Here is a 21153-nt window from a genome sequence, read left to right as displayed (position 1 = left end):
GTGTTGGCAACTGTAACTTAAGGAGCAACTTCCAAGTGTACACTACAGCATGTAGAAAAATCTATGGGATATAACATGGTATTTTCAGTTACAAATACCTGTTAGTGTTTTCATGCATGTAGCTAAGCTTATGGGAAAATAAAGCTAGAATCAGCAATTGGCTAGCCTTGAAATCAACAGTATTATTAGGTGGTTACTATTATTTAGAACCTAAATTTTACTATAGATTCTAACCTTTAAATTTTGCACAGGTTCATATTAGGGTCTAAAATTTTCAAAATCGTTTGGTTTTATATTTTAGCAGTAACACATTTTATTATAGAGGCTTTTAATGCCTCTTTTAGCAAGTCCTCGACTACTTTAGAGAGTTGCACGTGTTCATTCTTAATCATTAGGAATATTAACTCACTAATCTGCTTTAAACATTATTAATGAATTCTTCCCCAGATAGAAAGTAGTTTTGCTTCCTTTCTCAGCCATGAACACAATGTTGTTAATAAATTTATTATCTCAAAAATACTTTCCAATGAGTTGTTTTCTTCACTGGAAAAAGTATATTATTAATGTTTTCTATTAGCTATCAGAGTGATCAAAGTCTGCAGAAACCTCTTTTGCTTTAGAGCTGGTCTAAATGATTCTCTGACAAGGGGGACTACTTGCTGATGTGTGGATGTGTAGTCTATCTGTAAATGACCAGATTTTTACACAGAGGCTGAAGAGATACACAACAAACCATCCTTACAACATATGATGTCTTTAATTAAATTGATATTGGTGAGTTAAAAAACATTAAGTGAGAAGATGACAGCTAGGGAAATAGGTATTCTATGACTATAATAAAACGTTTAGAATAAAAAAAGAGTACGAAACAGCAATTGGCTTTGTAATTGAAGAGAGAAGACTAACCAAGTATTGTCTTCCCAGTTCTTGTACAAGCAGAGACCACAGGAGAATAATTCTTACATAAGAAGCACAGAGAAAAGAATCGTCAACTTTTTATAATATATTTTTGTTTCTGAAAATTATTTGGGAGAACTTTGCCCAGTCAGGGATGAGGATGAGCAAAAACAAGATGTAAGAAACATTAAAGCTGGGGGCATCTAGTGTTAAGAGTGTCTTGGAGAATATAGCAAAAAAAGAAAATGTTCCATTAGATATTATAATTTGGTATGCAACATGAACATTTAAAATTCTGATTAAAGTGACTAAATATGACCTTTTTTTAAAAAAGTCAAATAAGAACTTAGGGGGTAAAATTCAAGATAAATTTACTTTCAGTAGTAACTTGATGCAAGAATATAAATTCTCTCACTTTAATAAACATGGATATAAAATCTTGCTGTCTATATTCTAGGTTTTCCTAAGTTTTCTGTAAAGAGTGATTCATGGCAGGTCACATCTAAATGACTCAACATTTTGAGCTAAAAGGCTGTTTACACAATATACACATTCTTTACTTACAGAGCAAAATAAGCTTAATACTTTTATATTAAAAAACTGGGATACAGTAGGATTAGTAGCACCATAAAAAATAATTCTTCCCCCAAACTGCAGTCTTTTATTTTACTCAGTGTGATTCTCCTCTTAATTGAATTTTTAACGTGCCGTTTTAGTTACTGGGCAAAATATATAATCTTCATCTTATAATCCTTGGAGAAAGTCATTCTGGACCCAAAAAGTAAATTCATTTCCTTATTTCTTTCGTAGAAAAATAACAGAGACCTTGCTCTGGCACATTGCTGAGGTACATCTGAATCTTCAGGATTACTAGCCAGCATGTTCTCTTGGTCATATATATAGTAGCACCATTGGTGGCAGCAGTGGGAAAGTTGGGGAGAGTGAGACATCGCATCCTGGGAAGTTTATATATATATATGTATATATATCACATTTAAAAACACACAAAGAATTCTTCAAAATGTTATGTCCTCTTCATGCACACTTGACATCGGCTAATACGTGTCCTCAAGTCTCCTGCTTTCAGCGTTTCTGACTGAGGTTTGCTGGGAAATGAGAAACAAGACTATCAGATTAGCCTTTTCTAAAGGTGTTTCAATTCTATTACTGGTTCAGATTCATACGCAAACCCCCTCTTTGTGTTTAAGTAGCTCTCCCAATGACTTGGTGGTTAACTATGAGCAGTGTGATCTAATGCAATGACTGGTATTTTTGTGACTCCCCTTCCCACCACTGTTATCTTTGTCTATAGGTCTCTCCCTGTCTTTCTCTTATACATTTTTCTAATAGTCCTAGAATGAGGGCAACCTGGGTAACTGATGAGGAACAAATGATAATACATAAAGATAAGAAATACATAAAGATAATGCATAAAATATTAACCCAAAAGAACATATAAAAATAAATTTTAATCAAAAACAAATCCAATAGTTTATAGTATCCTGAGGTATGTGTATTATATGTGGTCTTACTCATTCAAACACCTGGATGAGAGCCTTGAAAATACCCTGGGAATGGAGACTATTGGACAGGGGAAGGCAACACAGATTATGGCTTTAATTTCTGGAGTGGCTACTGTCTAGTTGAACAGCTGTTCACGTGTTATGAAACAGGTCACATAACCCTTCCTTGCTCTGTCTGTTTTGCCTTTGAAGAATTACTACCAAGCCATCTCAAACCACACATACCTATTATTAGCCCAGTCTGTTTTTCTGAGCTGAGTCTGGTATATGAGAATAAGCAAGAATAAAGGACATAGTCCACTAAATTCCTAATATTTGTTGGGTATAAGCCATCCATGAACTGCCTCTCTCTTCCCTAGCATCTCTGAAGGAAGTTTTGGACCTAAACTAAAGCGATAAGCACCTTACCTGAACATGTCTGACACGTCCACAGTTGCCAGCCAAAAGCTATAAGAGTTGGCGTAATAGTTGCAGGTCCCCCGCCCATGACACTCAATGAAGGGAGCTGAACGAAACTCCTCCAGGCAGGAACCAGGAGAGGCCAGGGCTTGACCTGAGCCCTCTGCCCCTGCACTTGTGTGCTAGAAAAGACAAGGGAAAATGTGCCACAATACCCATGTGCCACGATACCTTAGTGAATACCCAAAGCTAGGTGTCAAGCTTGGCCAAAAATTCAAATCCAGTGAAGGAACTGCAGTCAGAGGAAGAGAAAAGCATCCACCCCAAGGCTGCTCAACAAAAGAAACAGGCAGATGGTGAAACTACATTCCAGCAAGTGTGTGAGGGGGAACAAAGGGTTCGGATAGAAGCTATCTGAGGTTCAAGCTTCTTACTACACAAATGGCAGAGATTCCTCGTATCAGGAAGAAATGCAGATGTGATGGACAGTCAGCTATAGTGACGAAGACAAGGAAGGGCGTTTCATACCATCATGAAGGAATAACCAATCCAGAGAGAATCCCATCCCTGAGGACAATGGGGAATCTGGATGGTCTGACTGTGAACCGCAATCACCACGGCTGGCGCTTCACATACCACACATCTGGTAAGGGAAAGGGAGAAGGAACTCAGTCTACACAGTGAGTCTCTGGGAGATAGCAGTCCCTCTTCTCTGGAAGCATTCTTGGTAGAAAAGCCCATTAAGGTGTCTTCAATGCTCATGAAAAGGAGAAAAGTACACTTTGAGAATTGCTTTTCCATAAGCCCTGTCTCTCAGTATACAGAATAAAGTTATAAATGAAAACTGTAAGCTTTCTTAAAGGGAACTACAGAACCACTGTTAACAGCATTTTCATTTTCCATTCTGCCCTCAGTTTGTATTCATGCTTGCTATAGTCAATGTCATCATTGCTTTAAGAGTTTGGCTTAGTGTACTGCACACACTACTTGCTGCCAAAATGCCCAACTGGAGGGTAGATGTTTAGTAATGCCGAAACCGTGGTAAGAACAATGTCCGGTAAACTGGAAAATACACTTTCTCAATCCCCACCCATTATTTTTGGACCAAAGGGTATTTATTAACCTTTTGGCCATATCTGTAGAATGCTGGGCAGGTACCCAGGCACTTGGAGATGTGGCTTTAATATATAAAATCAAGTAAAATAGCAAAAGAGTAAATACAGCTGAGTCTACCAAATTTTTAGTGAAAAGCATGAAGGAACCTTTTGAAATACGACTAAACCCATTTGGCAAAGTTTTTCTATAAAATATGGCACTGGTTTAGGGGACCTTTTACTCCCAAGAGTTCAGACTAACAAAAACCACGAAAAAAATGAATTCCTAATGATTTGGGCAAATGTATTAAAAAGAGCACCATGATTTTGCTATTTAGAAATGCAGAACTAGGTTTAGCCTTTATATTCAATGTCAAAGAAACAAGAGTTTCCAATGATTCATCCTTTATGATTACTAGACTCCTAGATTAATTGGGTCATGATCAGAATGAAATTGGCAATATCTAATATGCCGAGGAGATAGAGGTAAACTAGGGTCCTAATGTGGCAACATTCTAGGAAATCTCTATTATGGTACCACCCTCCTCTTAGTTACTCATGCCCCAAGTCTCACCTATCACTTTCTCCTTCCCACAGCTAATCAATTGCCAAATCTTATTAATTCTATTAATGTGATACATATACCCCACTGAGAGCTCCAATCCATTCCTACCAGGACTACCCACTGTGTAATCCATGTTACACACTGATGTTCCTGCAATCTTTCCTGAAATGTAGCTCAAAAACGTCACGGCTCCCCATTATATATCAAATAAATTCCAAACTAAAATCTGACACTGAAAGCCTTCTACTGTCTGGGTCCAAGTTAACTTTCCAATCTCTTCTCCCTATGCAGCCTACATTCCAGACACATCAATTTACTACCCATCCCCATGTCCTCTGCCTGGTATGCCCCTCTCCCTTATAAATGCCTGTATCTTAAGTCCTTTCCATCCCTGAAGGGCTAAGCAGTTCAAAACACATTTCTTTCACATAATCATAGCAGATTTCTCCAGTTGGAATTAAATATCCCTTTCCCTATGCTTTCATAACTTTTTAAAATCAGATCTATTGCAGCACTTAGCCCAAGTCTGATATATATTAGATTAATTTACGTACATTTGCCTAATGACCAGACTGTCAATTCTTTGTATATTACACTAGTCTATCATGGATCCTAGTCAAAAGCAGATCCCCAATAAATATGGATCAAACTACATACTGAATTGAATGTTATAAAGACACCTCTGTTCTACCTAAGCTGAGAGGAGTATGATCAGATTATTAGCTTTGGGCTCATTTCCAACTAGCCAAACTAACTAGCTAAACTAACCAAGATTGGTAAAAGTCAAAGGTATACCAATATCTCACCGACTAATGAATGGCTGGATGCTCTGGCCCTTCAGGGGCTCCATGCTCATTGGCATGGGCTCTGGGGTGGAGAGCCAGTAAGAATAGTCATTTCTTGAAGCAAAGTTGCAAACATTATTGATATTGCAGAACATGAAAGGCATGGTACTGAAGCGACGAAGGCAGCTGCCAGCTGTCCCTGGGAAGAATTGGGGAGAAAAAAAAAAGTATCATGACTTTGTTTCTTCTAACATACTAACAACCAACCTTTCAAAGAGAAACTTTTCCCCATTTCTTAGATAATAAATACACTTTAATTCTTCAGTTATAAGATGCACATTTATTCATATTTTAACATTTCTAAAATCAGAATGTATCTTACAATTTATGTAGGCATTTATTGTGGTAGCTCATTATATGTTCCCCAACACTGTTTTTAAATTGGCGATGCTTCTTATAGACAATGGTATCTTATGGAGAATATTGGGTAATTTATTGTGGACAAGGGAGGGGCACATACTGAGTCCTTATAATATCATATCAGTACTGCTTCTCCAGGCTGCCCTCTCTTCTTCCAGGACATCTCCAGTATGTATCTTGTGTGGTTTTGCAATCTCTTTAAGGCTAGAGACAATTGTGGTGATGATCAATATGCACAGGAACCATGGACAGGTTTGGAGGTAAATAATACAAAGGAAAAAATAAATAAGAGAGAAAGGAAGGAAGTGAAGGGGAAGAAAAGAAAAGGAACTAGAGCCTTTGAATTTCTGAGCTGGTAGGGACAATAGAGGTTCTCTCTACCAATGATCAGGCCTTTCTTGTCTTCTTTACTCACAAAAGAATGATGAAAAATGATGTACCCTCTCACACATTTTTAAGGTGATGCCTCAAATTTTTCATCAGAAGTTTAAATGGATACTCTGTCAGTTATTAAGATATTGGTTGTTGTCTCTTGGCTCCAAACCCACCCTTCTATATTCAACTTTGTAATACTGGAGCTTGGAAATTTGCAAACCACATTTAAACATTGCCAGCTGTCATTTCTAGTGTTTTGTGAATATTTATATTTAAAAACAAACTTTTACATCACTCTTTTAAATGTATCCAATGTAATTATTTGAAACCTAACAATAAACCTTTTTAAAAGTAATAAACTCATCTTTAATAACTGGAAATTATACAATGCTCCTTTTGCATTTGGAAATTATATTTCCATTCGACTTCCCTCACACAGTTTTGTCCTAATGTATTTTATTTTTGAAAGTCTTTTACTGATTATTCTATCATATTTCTCTGAAATAAAAATTTAAAACTTTTAAAAACTTTCTGTGACCATAAGGCTTTACATGCTAAGTATTTTATTTGAATTGCCATCATTATAATTATTATTAATTCACATTGATCAAAAGTATAGATATTATAGACTTTGATAATTACTAAATATTAGAAGTAAATTCTTATTGGAAATGGATTTCTTAATGAGATGGATTAGAAGTGGACTATAGAGGCTGAGTTAATGGAGACTTTAACAAAGCCATTATTTTGAATTGTCCCTTTGAATTTGTCCCCTAGAGGTTTTCACCTTTCAAGGCAATATGCCACAGTACGATTCTTTTATAAAGTGGAAGATGGGTGGTAGTGAAAAAGGATGTAGGAAAGATGATTATCTAAAGTATATATACAGGCAGTTTAACTTAAGGAGAAAGTACATATGAAAGTTGAGGATGAAAGCTGATTTCTTTAAAATTATGCCTGTGTATCTCTTGGTAATTCCTCATGTATCCAAAGGGTTATGCTTACCTCAGACTGAAGATGACTGATAAAAGGTCAGTAATCCTTGAAATCTGGTAGACTGTCAGAATCATTGTGAATTTTTATACAGTAAGTTGGAGATGGGCCTAGGAATCTTTTCAAAAGTTCCCCAGGTTGAAAATAATTGATTTAGTCTAATTTATACATTAAGAAAATTAGGCTCAGAGAGGTGACTGACTCAATGTCATGTGAGAGCAAATGACAAAATTGACATAACTGAAAAACAGATGGGTTTAGAATTGGTAGGGGTTGGATTCAATTCTTATCTCCAACACTTTCTGAGTATGTGGCTTTGAATAACCTCTTGGTTGTTTGTGTGTGTATAAAATGGAAAAAAATGCAATACTTGTCCTATATCTTTTTTGATTATAGTTATGAAAATCAAATTAGATAATGGATATGAAGGTGCTTTTTAATTATAAAGTAATTTAAAAATGAAATTAACATTACCACTTAATTAGGGACAGAGATGGAAATATCCCTGGTCTCAGAAAGCAAAGGAAGAGGCATAAAGGAAGGCCCATAATGATAAGAACATGGGTGTTTGATTGCATTTGCTGTAGGCTACCCAGAGTGATGCAGAATTCTGGTTACAGTTGCCAAATTGTCAAAGAGAGGGTGATCTCATGAACTCTCAATGCCTCATATTCTAAAACTATAAAGCTTTAATAGGTTCTTAGTTTCTTTTTTTTTTTCTCCAAGACAGAAGAATTTTAGTTTTCAGTCTATTTCCTCCACTCTCTTTTTTACACACCATAATCCTTTCACTAATCTAGCACTGACTGTGTATTTATTTGATCAGGTGATCCACCCCCCCTTTTTTTTAAGGTGATTGTTTCCTTAATATCAAACCTATAACTACCTTTATTCTTTGCTTAGCAATCAAGATACCTCCAGTTTGATTCTTGAGTGAGCTCTAGCAGAGACCTTGCAATCTAGTACCACACTTGGGATCTTCGGCCCTATCATGGCCCGCTTATGTTTGAGGCCTAAGCTATACCTGAGTCGGGGCCACTTTGTAGCCTCTACATCTGAATACATACTATGACAGCCCTTCTTTGACCAAATACATGCATTTTGAAAAGCTATAGTGACATACTGGAGAGCAGATCCCAGTTATTTCTTTGCATTACATTTATAAATTTCATGACGCTCAAAAACTTCTAATAGTTCCTATTTACTTGATAGGTTAGGGATTTGAAGTCTACAGGCTTGATTATGGGTATAAATTAGACTCTGACAGTGGAAAGAGAATGGACTGAAAGGAGAAAAAGTTTGTGGGAGGAAGACTAGAGAAAATTATTTAAAGATAAGAGTATTTTCACAATGAAGATTTGTTGATTGTAAAATTAGAAAAAGATGATGTTCCATAATGAAAGAAAAAGAGGGAAGGAAAAGTAGCAGAGGAAAGATGAAAAGGAGAAAAAAGAAAAGTAGAAGAAGGAGAAGAAAGTTGTTGGGCAAACTGCTACTTTATTCGGCTCTGTAAAATGACCTGTGACTATTGCTTCCATGGAGGTGGATGTGCCGACTCTGGTGGTCCAGGGACTGCCTGGCAGGTGTGGCCAGATGCCCTGGGAACAGACTGAGCAGAGTAGACCTCTGGAGGTCTCTGTTGCTGCAGAGCTGCTTCCACATGGCCCAGGTAAAGAGACTTCAGGAGGCCTCTTGCTATATAGACCCCAGAAATTGGGAGCCTAGACCATCTTCTTAAATATCTTTATGGAAGCAAAAGGGATATATTAGGGACAGGCAGCCCCAGGTCAAACAATGGGGCCGGCCTCAAAATTCAAAGTCACAATTCCAGAAAAAGAAACTTTGAGGATGTGAAAGAGGTCATGAGAGTCATCCAGTGCAGCGTCATCCTATCAACCAACCTTTCCCATCCTAGCATAGAGAAGATGCATGGGAATACGTTAAATGAAGTGGATTTTATATGGAAATACAGTGCTTTGTAGAGCTTTAAACTACTCTGATAATACTTTACAAAGCTAAGGCACCTATTCTAGGAACTATAAACTAGCAAAATTAAGCAATGACCTTACTTTCTTTGATCTAGAAACTAAGACTCCTTCAGAACTTATCTTTCAACTTGATAAAAACCAGTGTCAGAAAAGAGGAAACTACCTCCCATAATCATGTTATGAACACTGCTCACTTAAGGAGCTGCTATACTATAGAGAGCCCAGGGAATCTGTTTCCTCAATAACTAAACTAACAAAAGTAAATGTGGCCCTTTCCAAAATGACTTTAAGCCAAAACTTGTACCTCACGCTGGCTAATTAATGCTTTTAGTTTAAAGTCAAATTTAACTTATTTAAAACTTACAGTGAGTATGTTCAGCTGCCCTTGACATGGTCTTCAATGCGGAAGCCCCGAAACAACAGAGACATGCAATTTGGCCAAGGCTACTCTAGAACCCAACAAGCTTTTCAAAACAAAAACAAAACGCATAGTAAGAAATAAGATGCCAATTATCTCACCCAAGTCTTGACCATGAGCTCTTTTATTTCCTTGTACATACAGAAGAGAAAAGCCTTCATAAATCTGGATAGTTCCCTGGGGGCATTGTGGGGCATCTGTTGTCTGGCTGTGACGTGTGATGAGGAATCCATGGGCAATAGTGGAGGTTCCAGGGGGACCCGGGGGACCTTGCAATCCATCTGGTCCAGGGGGACCATCCAAACCACGGGTACCTATTTCCAAAGAATCATCAGTATACAAAAATTAAGTAAGCTCTGATTGTGACTTCATTTTAGTTAATTTAGTCAATATTTATAGGATGTCTATAAAGGCATTGTCAGATAGCACAGATTTGGAGATAAATAAAATACGGTCCCTGCCCTCAAAGAGATTTAAATGTGTTTTTCTTCTTCAGGAATTGTTTGATGATATTAGGCACTAAATAAATACTGAGTGAACGGAACATTAGATGGGAAGAACTGATGCTTATTTGGGGAGTTTGTATGTTATCTTGTCTCTCGCTGTACTAAAGGAGTCCAAAACCCATGACAACATTTCAGCCTGCTGTTTTGTTCATCAATGAGAAAGGAAGGGTGTGGTTGCTATCAGTCTGCCAACTTCAGTGCTGAAAAACATTTTCCTTTGAATCTGTCTGGGGAATTATTCTCAGGCATACCTTTTTGTTTAAAGAATAAGCTGGGCACTCTAAAGAAGCTTTCCCAAATTTCTAATTTCAATCTGTCACTGGTTCTCTTTTTCCATTTAGCCACTTGATTAGAGCTGATTTTAAAATTCTCTTTATATACAGGCCTTTGGCCACTGTGTGTATAAATTTTCATTTGGGGAAAACTTCACAACCATGCCCATATGTGATGAAGATGACACTAACTTGTTTCTTCCCTAGAAATACAGTTAATGAAATGGCAGGGTGTCAGTTCTATGAAGGCTGTACTATCACCAATCAGCCTTGTTGCTACTGATATTTTTTTAACCAATACAAACTTTTATGCTTATATTATTTAGAGATATGTTTATATTATCTAGAGTTGCTAAAACATACTGAAAATTATCAGGACAGGTAAGTACAGTGAGTACCTAGAAAATCCTCGTTTTGAGGAAAAGCTGGGTTTTCCAGTGCTCTAAATACATAAATAAAAACCACCTTTCTATGCTTTTCTTATGCTGGAAAATCTGTGTCATCCTATTTTTTCCCAAGCAACAGATTCCCCAGCTAGCTGTGCTCTCTCAAAAGGAGGCTCTCATGGCTGGAACTGGAGGCCATGTGTCTAGGGATCTCCCAGACTTAAGGACTAGTAGTATCAGCAGTAGCGTTTTACTTGTCTCACCTGGCTGGCCTGGTAAACCTGGGTCTCCTTTGCGCCCTCCTGCACCATCAAAGCCAGGGAGTCCATTGTGTCCAGGATCTCCTGGAGGGCCAATTGGACCTACAGGGAAAAGAAACAGGGTTTTCAAATGTGGGCAGAATAAATCCTCATCTGGGTAGATTTGGGACTCTTAAGGTCCTTGAGTGTCAACGAATTCATTATCTGGTCTTGTCTTTAATCCTGATAAATCCGTGGAAAAAAGAAGCAGACAAGGAATTAGCTTTAGTTTTAAACAATTCACTTGACGCTCTGGAGGTTCCCATAATATGGCAGTTGTGTCCTCCTTGCCTTCAGAACAAGATAGAATGCAAGGCCCAACTTTTGTTGTCAACCCCACCATAAGCAAGGATCTTACTGCCTGGTACTCTTTATTTATGAAAAGACTGCTACTCAACCACTTAATAAGAGAGAAAGACTGAAGTTAGTTTCTAGCTTTCTTTTATAATCAAAGTTGGCTACAAGCATAGAGTCAAATGGCCAACGAGATAGGATTTAATTTAAAAATCGTGAGGTCTCACAGTGGGGAACTGATAGCTCACCAAATCAGCCGTCTATCCTTCTGGTGGTTGGGATAAAGAAAGCCCCAGACCTTAAATGCATATTAATTTAATCATAGAGTTTTTAAGAACATTAACCATATTATTCAAATTAGGATAGCCAGAGGAGCTAGAAGAAATTGGACTTGGCCTAAAAGAAACTAGGGCATGAGAAATTAACATTTTCAAGGAAAAAGCAAGCGGGACCTGTGGTGGTCTGGTATCCTACTAGTTGCTGAGACTATATTCAAAGACAAACTCTGACAAGTGAAAGGAGAATAAGGGAAATGCACCCAAATACATAAGGCTTAAAAAAATGATCTACAAAGGTACCTGGTAAACCCTGAGGTCCTGGTAGACCTGGTAGACCTTTTAATCCAGGCTGACCAGGAATCCCTGGTGGACCAGCATCTCCTTTGATTATAATACTCTGTCCTGAAGGACCAGGTATTCCAGGGGGACCTAAGAGGCAAAACACAGAGATCTGAAGGTAGGGAAGACAAAGGTCAAAAGGAATGGATGCCAAAGTAACCTGAGATCAGAATAACAATTGGTGTGAGAGAAACTAGTTACATATATTGGAATCTGCTCTGTCCAACAGAAATTTGTTTGTGAAAATTATGATTATCTCACCTGAAAGACTGAAAAAAGTAAATAATTTTCTTAGGGTCCCTGGAAAAATTAGGCATATTGTGCCTACTTTCAAGCCTTGATGCATGACTCAGTTACTAGAAAGTCTAATCCACTGCAAATCTATGAACACTGGTGTCAGGGGAAGACAATTCCATTTCCTGACAAGTCCATTCTGATTCTAACATCATTTGCAGTTCTTGTTTGTTGTGCTTGTCAAGGGACCCACTGAACTAACTAGTAGGGGAATTTAGCAGATGCCCTATTTAACAGTTCACAGGAATCTCTGTAAGTCTCTCAGCAAAAAGAACTATTTTCATATTAAAAATATATAAACATATCTATGTGACTTGCTCTGGTGATCTGTTCAGTTAACTATGGGAAAGGTAATATAAAAATCAATAAAAACCTCAATGAAGCATTCTTATTGGTCCTGCATTTATCTTAAAAGGTCCGCTCTTGATATGACATTATTAAAACAAAAACCTTCAAGAGATTAGTAAATAGAGGGAGAGTCCTGTCTATTTCCCTTCAGTTGTTGGGGACTGAGTCTCTGAAAGTTTTGGCTGAAAGGCAGAATGGAAACTTTCAAATTCTTCAATGAATCTAAGTATCAGGTATAATTAGCTCCAGAAATAAGTCTCACCTGGAGGGCCAGTAAGTCCTGGCTCCCCTTCAGGGCCAGTTGAACCAGGTACTCCAGGGGGTCCCTTCATGCCTGCAAAGAAGGTACATACAATTGCACAGCAAAGCAACAGGGCCATAGCCTTTCCCCAGTTGAATCAGAAAATAGGTATCTTCTCCCAAAGGAATTTAATGTAAAGCGGGAACCTCAAAACACCCCTTCAAATACCTGGAAATCCTGGAACACCAGGGAGACCAGGATCTCCTTTCATTCCATTGAGACCTGGCCGGCCAGGATTACCCTGAATAAATAAAATCATTAATTTTAGAAGAAAAACAGGGGGGGGAGGGAAGGAAGTGAGGGCATAGGTAGAACTGCATACTGATTTACAGCACTGGTCCTTGAGTCAAACTTCCAGGGTTCAAATCTCAATTCACCTCTTATAAGCTTGTATGACCTCGAGTTGATTATCTAACCTCTTTGAGTCATAATTTTCTCACATCCAACATAAAGAAAATAACAGTATCTACTCTATGAAGTTATTGTGAGGATTAAATGAGATAGTTCATATTAAGTACTTAGAAAACTGATTGGCATGTGGTATGTAGTTAATAAATGGTAGCTATTTTTTTTATCATTAACAAAAGCACTACTTTTCTTTAGTGTAGCCCTGACATGGTAAGTGCCTGAATTAGAAACTAAGAAATGATAAAGTCTGAAAGACTAAGCAAAAAAATACAGTGAGACTATAATTAATTGCATTTGAGGGATAGGAAAACTATGGGAAGAAAAAGAGTTGAAAGTACCTCTAGAATGGAACTAAAGGAAGAGTTAGTGTGGAACAATAAAGCTGTTATTAACAGTAATGAAAAAGAGGTCAACCTGGTACATCTTATTATGCCAAAATGTAAGAAAGAGCTTAAAAAAGGGGGGCATGTCAGAAAGTCATAGGATCCAGTTTGAAGGGGTTCCTAAACCTAGGACAGTTTGAGCATCAAAAAAATTATACTTTAAAAAACTGTAAATCGTTGTAAAGAATGAGAATTTCTGAGTCCACAATGATAATAAAAAGACAGTAAATGGAAGAGAAGGGAGGCTCTCGCTTACAGTAGGGCCCAGTGATATATGTGGAGGTAGTGCTAGAGTTGAACACTCATCAACTGCCACTACCACAGTACTGAATGGCTGAAGCAAAAATCATAAATAGATATTATATCCAAGGAGAAATTTTGATGAGGAGCAGTATATTTACATGACCTTAATGTGTCTTCTTATAGTTTTACTTATTAGTTACAAGGGGGAAAGTAGTAACCATACAGTGGAGAAACCAGGTAGCAACTTGATGGTGTGATCAAAATGAAGGTACCAAAGGAGGGGCAGATGAACACTGTGGGCCTTGATATCTGAGAAGAAGACACCACTCATGTAGTATTCCATCTGGGGTGCATAACCTGAATCTAACCATGAAGAAAGAGGAGACAAAAGAAAAGACATTCTATTTTTTAAAATGTCAGGGTAATGAAAGAAAAAAAATAGGTTTAGAAACTGTTTCAGATTGAGTGAGACTAAAGAGAAATCACAATTAAATGCAATGCATGAATTGGTCTGGATCCTATATTGGAGGGGAAAAACGCTATAAAGCTCGTTACAAAGTCAACTGACACAAGTGGAATATGTAGGTAGAAACAGAACTATTACATCGATGGATGTTCAATTTCCTAAAGTTGAGTACTGTACTGTGGTTATATAAAATAATATATTTAATATTAGGAAATCTTATGCACTGAGGTATTTAGTGATAAAGGGGCATGATAGATGCAACTTATTCTCAAATATTTCAGAAAAAATACACAATTATAATTATACACACACACAAAACATGCATACAGAGAGCAAATGGGACAAAACATTACCAACTTGTCCATCTGGGTAAATGGATTTTTTTTTTGCCATTCTTGCAATTTTTCTATAAGTTTAACATTATTTCCGAATAAAACATTAGAAAAGGTGCAAATATAAGAGCTAAGTTGCACTAAAGAAAATGAACAGAACTCGGCAATACTAGATTTACAAAATGCTGGTATCAGACAGTGGTCCTGAATCAGGCGTAGTGACATGTGAACTTGGAGTACGTGAGAAATAAATGAAGTAGGGAGTGAGTAAAGAGTGAATAAAGAGAAGATGAAATTTTTAAGTCTAGATGTCTGGAAGAATAGTGATGACAGGAAAGAAAGGTTGGTTGCTGGAAAGCTTTAAGGGCCATTTCTTTAGATTTTTTTTCCTGCTATAAGGCAGCCGTCAGAATTAAAAGACTGAGTCCAGATTGTGTTGACTGCCAAATCTAACAATAATCCTGAATGAAGGAAGGAAGTTTTGAGGATCCATAAAGAACCATGTGACTTTCTGGGTCACTCAAACCAAGGCAGAAAACACATGAATACAGACATAACACTATGCTATTATTCTCTTTTTGCAGGTAAAGGTGTAAAACCAAAGTGCCTATCTGCCTTCCTTATAGACACAAAGCAAAAATATACTGTGGAGCTAAAATTTACCCCTAACTCTTTCTAATTTCAAAGTCTAAAATATCACCACTCACCATGATTACTTCTCTATGGGTGGACTCATCCAAATGCAATGTTTTGATATATATGTTTCCTTTTATAAATTTGCTTTCACTAAAATAAAAGTTTCTCAAACCTAAATCTATACAAACAAAAGACTCTAGGCAAATTATCTTTTTTGAGGACCCCTTTAACTAGAAGGTAGCAAAGGCCCTTAGGTTGGAAGAAGATAGGAAACTTGCCTTTTTCTTTGTTTGTAATTCATCAATAAGGCATGCAAAGAGCCTTGAACAGTAAATGCTAATTCAAGTAATGCAGATTGAAATTGTCATTTTGAATGCAAATACCCACACCCCTTTCTCATCAAATATTTACTCCCATTTCCTACCTGGAGTCCTGGTGGTCCTTGATCTCCTTTCAGACCAGGCAAACCAGGTTGCCCAGGTTGGCCTGGGTTTCCTCTCTCTCCTTTAATACCTCCATTTCCAGGTAGACCCCGGGGACCTTCTGGACCTGGTAGACCTTGACAATGCACAACAAATAACCACATTTCAGTATAACATAAGAGTAGCATAAAAGTTAGGCTTTTAAGTTACCTAAATACTATTAGTCAACTAAATACATTAGCTCTCAGAATAAAATGCAGACTACATTAAAATATATAGATCCATGCTGACTCTCTAAAGTAAATTGGGCTGGGTTCTTTTTGTTATTAACACTGGTTTGCAGACCCCTTTAGTTTGTATTTTATTATATATTAAATCCAATAAGCTCATATCTAAAGAAAGGACTTGGGACATTATAATATTGTTTCTATAATCCCTAACTAAGTGTTTGATTTAAGTGAACCGAAACAAGACACCATAGGGCACTGCTCTGAAATTGGAAATGCATCAGAATTCTCAAGAGGGCTTGTTAAAATAGATTCCTGGGTCTACCCCTAGAATTTTGGACTCTATAAGGCTGAAAAGGGGCCCAAGAATTTGCACTCTAACAAGTGCCCAGTAGCTAAAGCTGCTGGTTCATGACCACACTTTGCAGGGTAATCAGGGATTCAAAGTCATTTGTCTCACGGTGATGAAAATAAAATTGCTTTATTTGTAAGTAGTTGCTTCTATTCAGCTTTTATTACTATGCAATGAAGATAGTTATTTACCAAACTAATTGTTTAATTTCATTTTAGTGATATGCTTCATACATGGGAATATTTTAGTGTCAGAAATTTATTGATTCAATGTAGTACTTTTGAAATTATTTTAAAAATGTTTTATATTGTTTGCATTTTAAATATTTCTGAAGAAAAATAATTTGGCATATAACTTCTGAATAAATAAAATAATTTAAAAAGGGATTTTGCTAAGCTCTTTCCTAACACTATGTTTTTAACACTAAATAAAGATATCGGGTCTTGAAGGAGATCTTATAAATGGCCACATTTTTTTCTCACTAGGTGGGAAATAGCTGTTTCTTGCTTGCAGAGTTCTATGCAGCAGCTGAGGTGAAGACTAAGTAGCCCAGCCTTAAGAAAATAATTATGAAGCCCTAAATAATGAACAGCAAATAGTGAGCACTTACATCTTCTCTCCTCCAGTAATCTTAGTTTTCCACTGGTTTCAACAAAATGGGAAGATATGTAGGTATTATTTTTGAAGGAAATATCATAGGCATATAAATTTAGAATACTTAGTTCATGCTTACATATGGACAAAAGGTCATATTTTTGATCTGATCCTTTCCAGTACTCTTATGACCCAGAAACAATGGCTACATACTAACAAGGCAGCATGGAATAGGGATAACGAATGTTGGACTCTGAAGCTAGAATGCTGGGTTAGAATCCCAGCTCCATTTTGACCTCAGTAAATTTATTAATCTCCTTGGCCTCAATTTCCTCTTCTTTAAAATAGAAATAAGAATAGTATCTACTTTATCAAGTTGTCCCAATAATTAAATAAGATAATATGTATAAACACAGTGCCTGGCACATAGTAAGAATTATATAAGAATTATAAGGATTATATATAAGAAGTTTTAGACAATTATTGTTATTATTATTATCTTCAAAACTAAAGGTAAGAACATGTCTTTAAAATATAAGCCTGTTTTTAATCTTTCAGCTATTTCTATGTGATTTCATAATATAATGCTACTCTATCTGTCACATGAGAAAGAAGAAGCAGGTCCACAACTATATGACAACCATTTTACCTTTGAACAGTTTAAATCATATAGTCACCCTGGCCCAGCAACCAGACAGACACACTCAGAAATTCCCTTCCCAATCATAAAGAAAGTGTTGGGGAACTCAGCACTTAAATAGACAAAAACAACTGTTTAGTTCAAACCCCTTAGATAGGGTTTTCTAAGAAAAATTGTTAGTTTCATACATAATGTATAATTTGGACTAGAAATCAGGTAGCAAATCAGATTATTAAGAGAAAAGTAAACTGTGAGTCAGCCTAACAATGACTAGGTAAGATTAAGATGAGAAAAAAAAAAAAGGAACATTTTATAACCCTCTTCCCCAGTCTGAAAAGTAATCAGAACATTGTTACCATTTGGAAAAAAAAACTATGCATGTTATAGGTATTGCTCCTTTTGCAATTAAAAGGAAATACTGGGAATTTTACATGTTATTAATACAGACCTGCTGTTATAATTGAGTCCCTGAAATTTAAATTGCTGATTTGCTAGTGACGTAAGGGACATATACATTTTATTTTTTAACAATACTCAATAGTTACCCTCTTCTATTACTGAAAATAGCCATGAAAACACAGATCTGATCAATCTCAGGCAACAAAAATTCAAGAAAATAAAATCAATATACAGAGATTACAAATGGGCCAGATGCCTCTCAAAATATTTTAATGCAGTCTCAAAGATAAAAATAAGTGTATTTCCGCTTAAAATTCAACAGATCTCTATGTATAGAATACCTACTATAAATAATTGAAACCACAAAGACCTAATGTCATTTCAAACTTGATTATAAACAAGTCACATTACCTTTACCAAAATGTTAAATACCAGAGCAGGTAGTATTTGAGGATAACAGCACTCTTCAATGACTTCTGAATTATAGCAAAAAAAGTGCATTTCTCTTGTCACACATACAAAGCATTATAAGAAAAAAAAAAAAAGAAGAAAGAATTGACCAGTGAAGTCTAACCTTGAAAACCTGGGAAGATCAGAGTTCACCAAAGCCCAAAGATCGATGTTAGCAGTATCAGACATCACACAGTACAAAATAAGATTATGAGTTAGAAGTGGTTCACATTATAGCACAAGTTAAACAATAATTCTCTTTGCCAGCAATTCTTATACCTACAGCGTAATCAGTATGCAAACAGAACCATACAAGAGTACACAGAGCCAAATATTTTTAAATAGAGCTTATTCTAGGAAATAAGCTGCTAGTTTTCATTAATCCAAAAAATGTAAAACTCTACTGAGGACATCAATGTTAACACTGCTACTGTGGCTTTCCAAAAGTTAGCATCTCAAAACATTAAAGTTGGCAAGGTAGTACCATTTCACTGATAGCCTTCCATTCCTTTTACAAAAGGATAATTTTGGATAAAAGTTTATCTTGGCCTCTGCTATTCTTTACGAAAAACACGAGGTGCAAATTTCTTGGTATGTGCAAACTGCCCCAAGGAGCTAGAGCTAAATTTAAAGGCCTCATTAGACAGAAACACAAAGATAAAAGGTGATTAGAGAAATTAAAACATGAGTACACAATGGCCATTGCCAATTGTACTTTTGTTTGTCTTCTATGAAAATCATTCCATGAAGCCACATTGTGATTTTTTTATAATTCATTAAGAGGCTTTTGTCTGTGCATTAGTACTTGCAATAAGCTACTCAAAAAGAAAAAGCCAATATATATTTGCTCACCACTGAACTTGAAAACTCAGTCGAATTTTCCAAAGATGTGAAGACCATCAGTGAAGGGGTGCTTCAAAATACTTTGGCATGCAATATTCCACCCCAAACCACAGAAAATATCACATTTACTTTATATTATTCAATGCACATATTAAATCAGGCTATTAACTATTAAAAGAGGGATCATTTAATAAAAAGATAAAAAGCCTACAAATAGGACAACTCTTGGTTAATGTTAATTGACTCTAAAAACAATTTCCTTTTCTTACAAGTCTTGCTATGATTTATAAGCACTGAGGTTAGCAAAGAGAATAAATTGTGCTAGAGCACTGAATTCTAGGAATTAGAAGACCTAGGATCTATTCTTGGCTCTACTACTTACATCTACTGGATTCTGGGCTATTCAATCTCTCTGAGATCGTTTTCTCACACACATAATGGGAATAGTGTTGTCTGCCCTAACCTCTCTCACAGAGTTGTTTTAAAAATCATATTTAATTTTTAAAATACCTGATATCTGCCTTGTGCAAGATGCTACAGGGAACACAAATATTAACTAGACCCACACTCTGCTCTCAAGGAGCTTACAATGAAGGTATATTATATGATACAAATGGTGGCATGTCATATAAATATAAAACATTACCATTACCATTACCATTACTGCTTAGTAATAAAACTTCAAAGTATTTGATCATTTGAAATTGAGAAGGCTAAAAATCAGGCTTCTGTTTGTTCCAATGGTTTCTAAATCACATACAGCAAACTGACTCAAGACAACTGAGCAGAGTCTGGCCACACAATTAGGTAAATAAATTAGAATTCTTACCTAAGATAACTCAGAGTTTGAGTGAAGACATTTTATATATGCGTTTGATATGGAAGGACCAAAACAAGAACTCTTAGAAAAATGTCATTGAAATCTATGATATTTCAGTCTGAGTAACAAGGAAAACTTCAGATCATATCATAGCAAAACTTCTAAGACTTCAATATCTGAAAGGTAACATTTTAATGAGTTATATGCCAAGTCAATTTTGTACATGAGGCTCTCAACCCATTATTTCTCAAATGACCTAACAAAGTTTAACTGAACAAAATAAAACAAAAAATCCTGAAGTCTTTTATATAAGTGGTAATAACTAAAGATAAGCTGAACTGATTGGAACATTTTAAATACAGTTTCTGCTTACGATTGTAGTATTCAACGATTATAAAAAAGAGAATACTGCAGATACCAAGTTCCAGTAACTATCTAATTTAGAATATATCTGGTAAATAAGCTGTCAAATTGGTTTTAAAGTAATGTGGCTACTTTCCTTTTTCTTCTTTGAATATATTTTAGTGTCTCAGAAGAAAGCAATCTTCTTCTAGCTAATAGTAGAATCTGGATGTGATCAAGGCAGCAGACGTCTATGTAAGTCAGACAGGGAAAGATTCAAAATTACTTCAAAGTATACCCTAGTCTTCTCTTTTATCTTGGCAATAGTTAAATAGCATGTTTTTGTCTTAATCTTTTTGATGATATCCATTTAGGACAAACACAAGCAGTTAGTATGGGTTGATGGAGCTTTTGAGGCAACAGAAAATAAGAAAGTAAAGGCAGTGGCCAGTCTGCTATGGATGAGTCTCCTAAAATGGCAAAAGCAGCTTTGCTTCATCACTTAACTTATTTATAACTAGAATGAGAGGCCAGATCAGAAGCATCAAGCTATACAATGGACTCTACATGTTACTAGTAGAATAGACACTTAACTGAGTACTGGGGAGCCCTAAGTCAGATGCCCAACTATGCTGGTAACTAACAATATGACCTTGAGCAAGCTTCTTAACCTCCTTGGGCCTCAGTTTTCTCATGTGTGACTAAACTTTACAGAGGTTTCTCTGAGCCGTCTTCTCAACTAGGCCTCACCCATGGGCCCTGCCCTTGGTCTGCTGAGTCAAGTTTTAGCAAGAATTCTGCTAAGTCAATTTAGGGAGAGTC

The 21153-nt window shown here is 36.4% G+C and overlaps 1 protein-coding gene across 1 annotated transcript in view; it reads right to left on the bottom strand.

Annotated features, from left to right (window-relative positions):
• Positions 1-738: 738 nt before the first annotated feature.
• COL4A5 (collagen type IV alpha 5 chain) overlaps positions 739-21153 on the bottom strand; it is a 196142-nt gene continuing 175727 nt past the window's right edge. The window contains exons 42-51 of the mRNA XM_010992394.3: positions 15667-15800; positions 12943-13015; positions 12736-12807; positions 11793-11921; positions 10885-10983; positions 9559-9771; positions 5285-5462; positions 3348-3462; positions 2829-3001; positions 739-2003 (exon numbers count right to left, since the gene is read on the bottom strand). Of these exons, the coding sequence (XP_010990696.2) occupies positions 1922-2003; positions 2829-3001; positions 3348-3462; positions 5285-5462; positions 9559-9771; positions 10885-10983; positions 11793-11921; positions 12736-12807; positions 12943-13015; positions 15667-15800 (1268 nt within the window). The 3' untranslated portion in view covers positions 739-1921. The remainder of the gene's footprint in view (positions 2004-2828; positions 3002-3347; positions 3463-5284; positions 5463-9558; positions 9772-10884; positions 10984-11792; positions 11922-12735; positions 12808-12942; positions 13016-15666; positions 15801-21153) is intronic.

Source organism: Camelus dromedarius, chromosome X, assembly GCF_036321535.1.
Source record: "Camelus dromedarius isolate mCamDro1 chromosome X, mCamDro1.pat, whole genome shotgun sequence".
In the NCBI taxonomy this organism is placed as follows: Eukaryota; Metazoa; Chordata; class Mammalia; order Artiodactyla; family Camelidae; genus Camelus; species Camelus dromedarius.
This window is presented reverse-complemented; position numbering and strand designations above follow the sequence as displayed.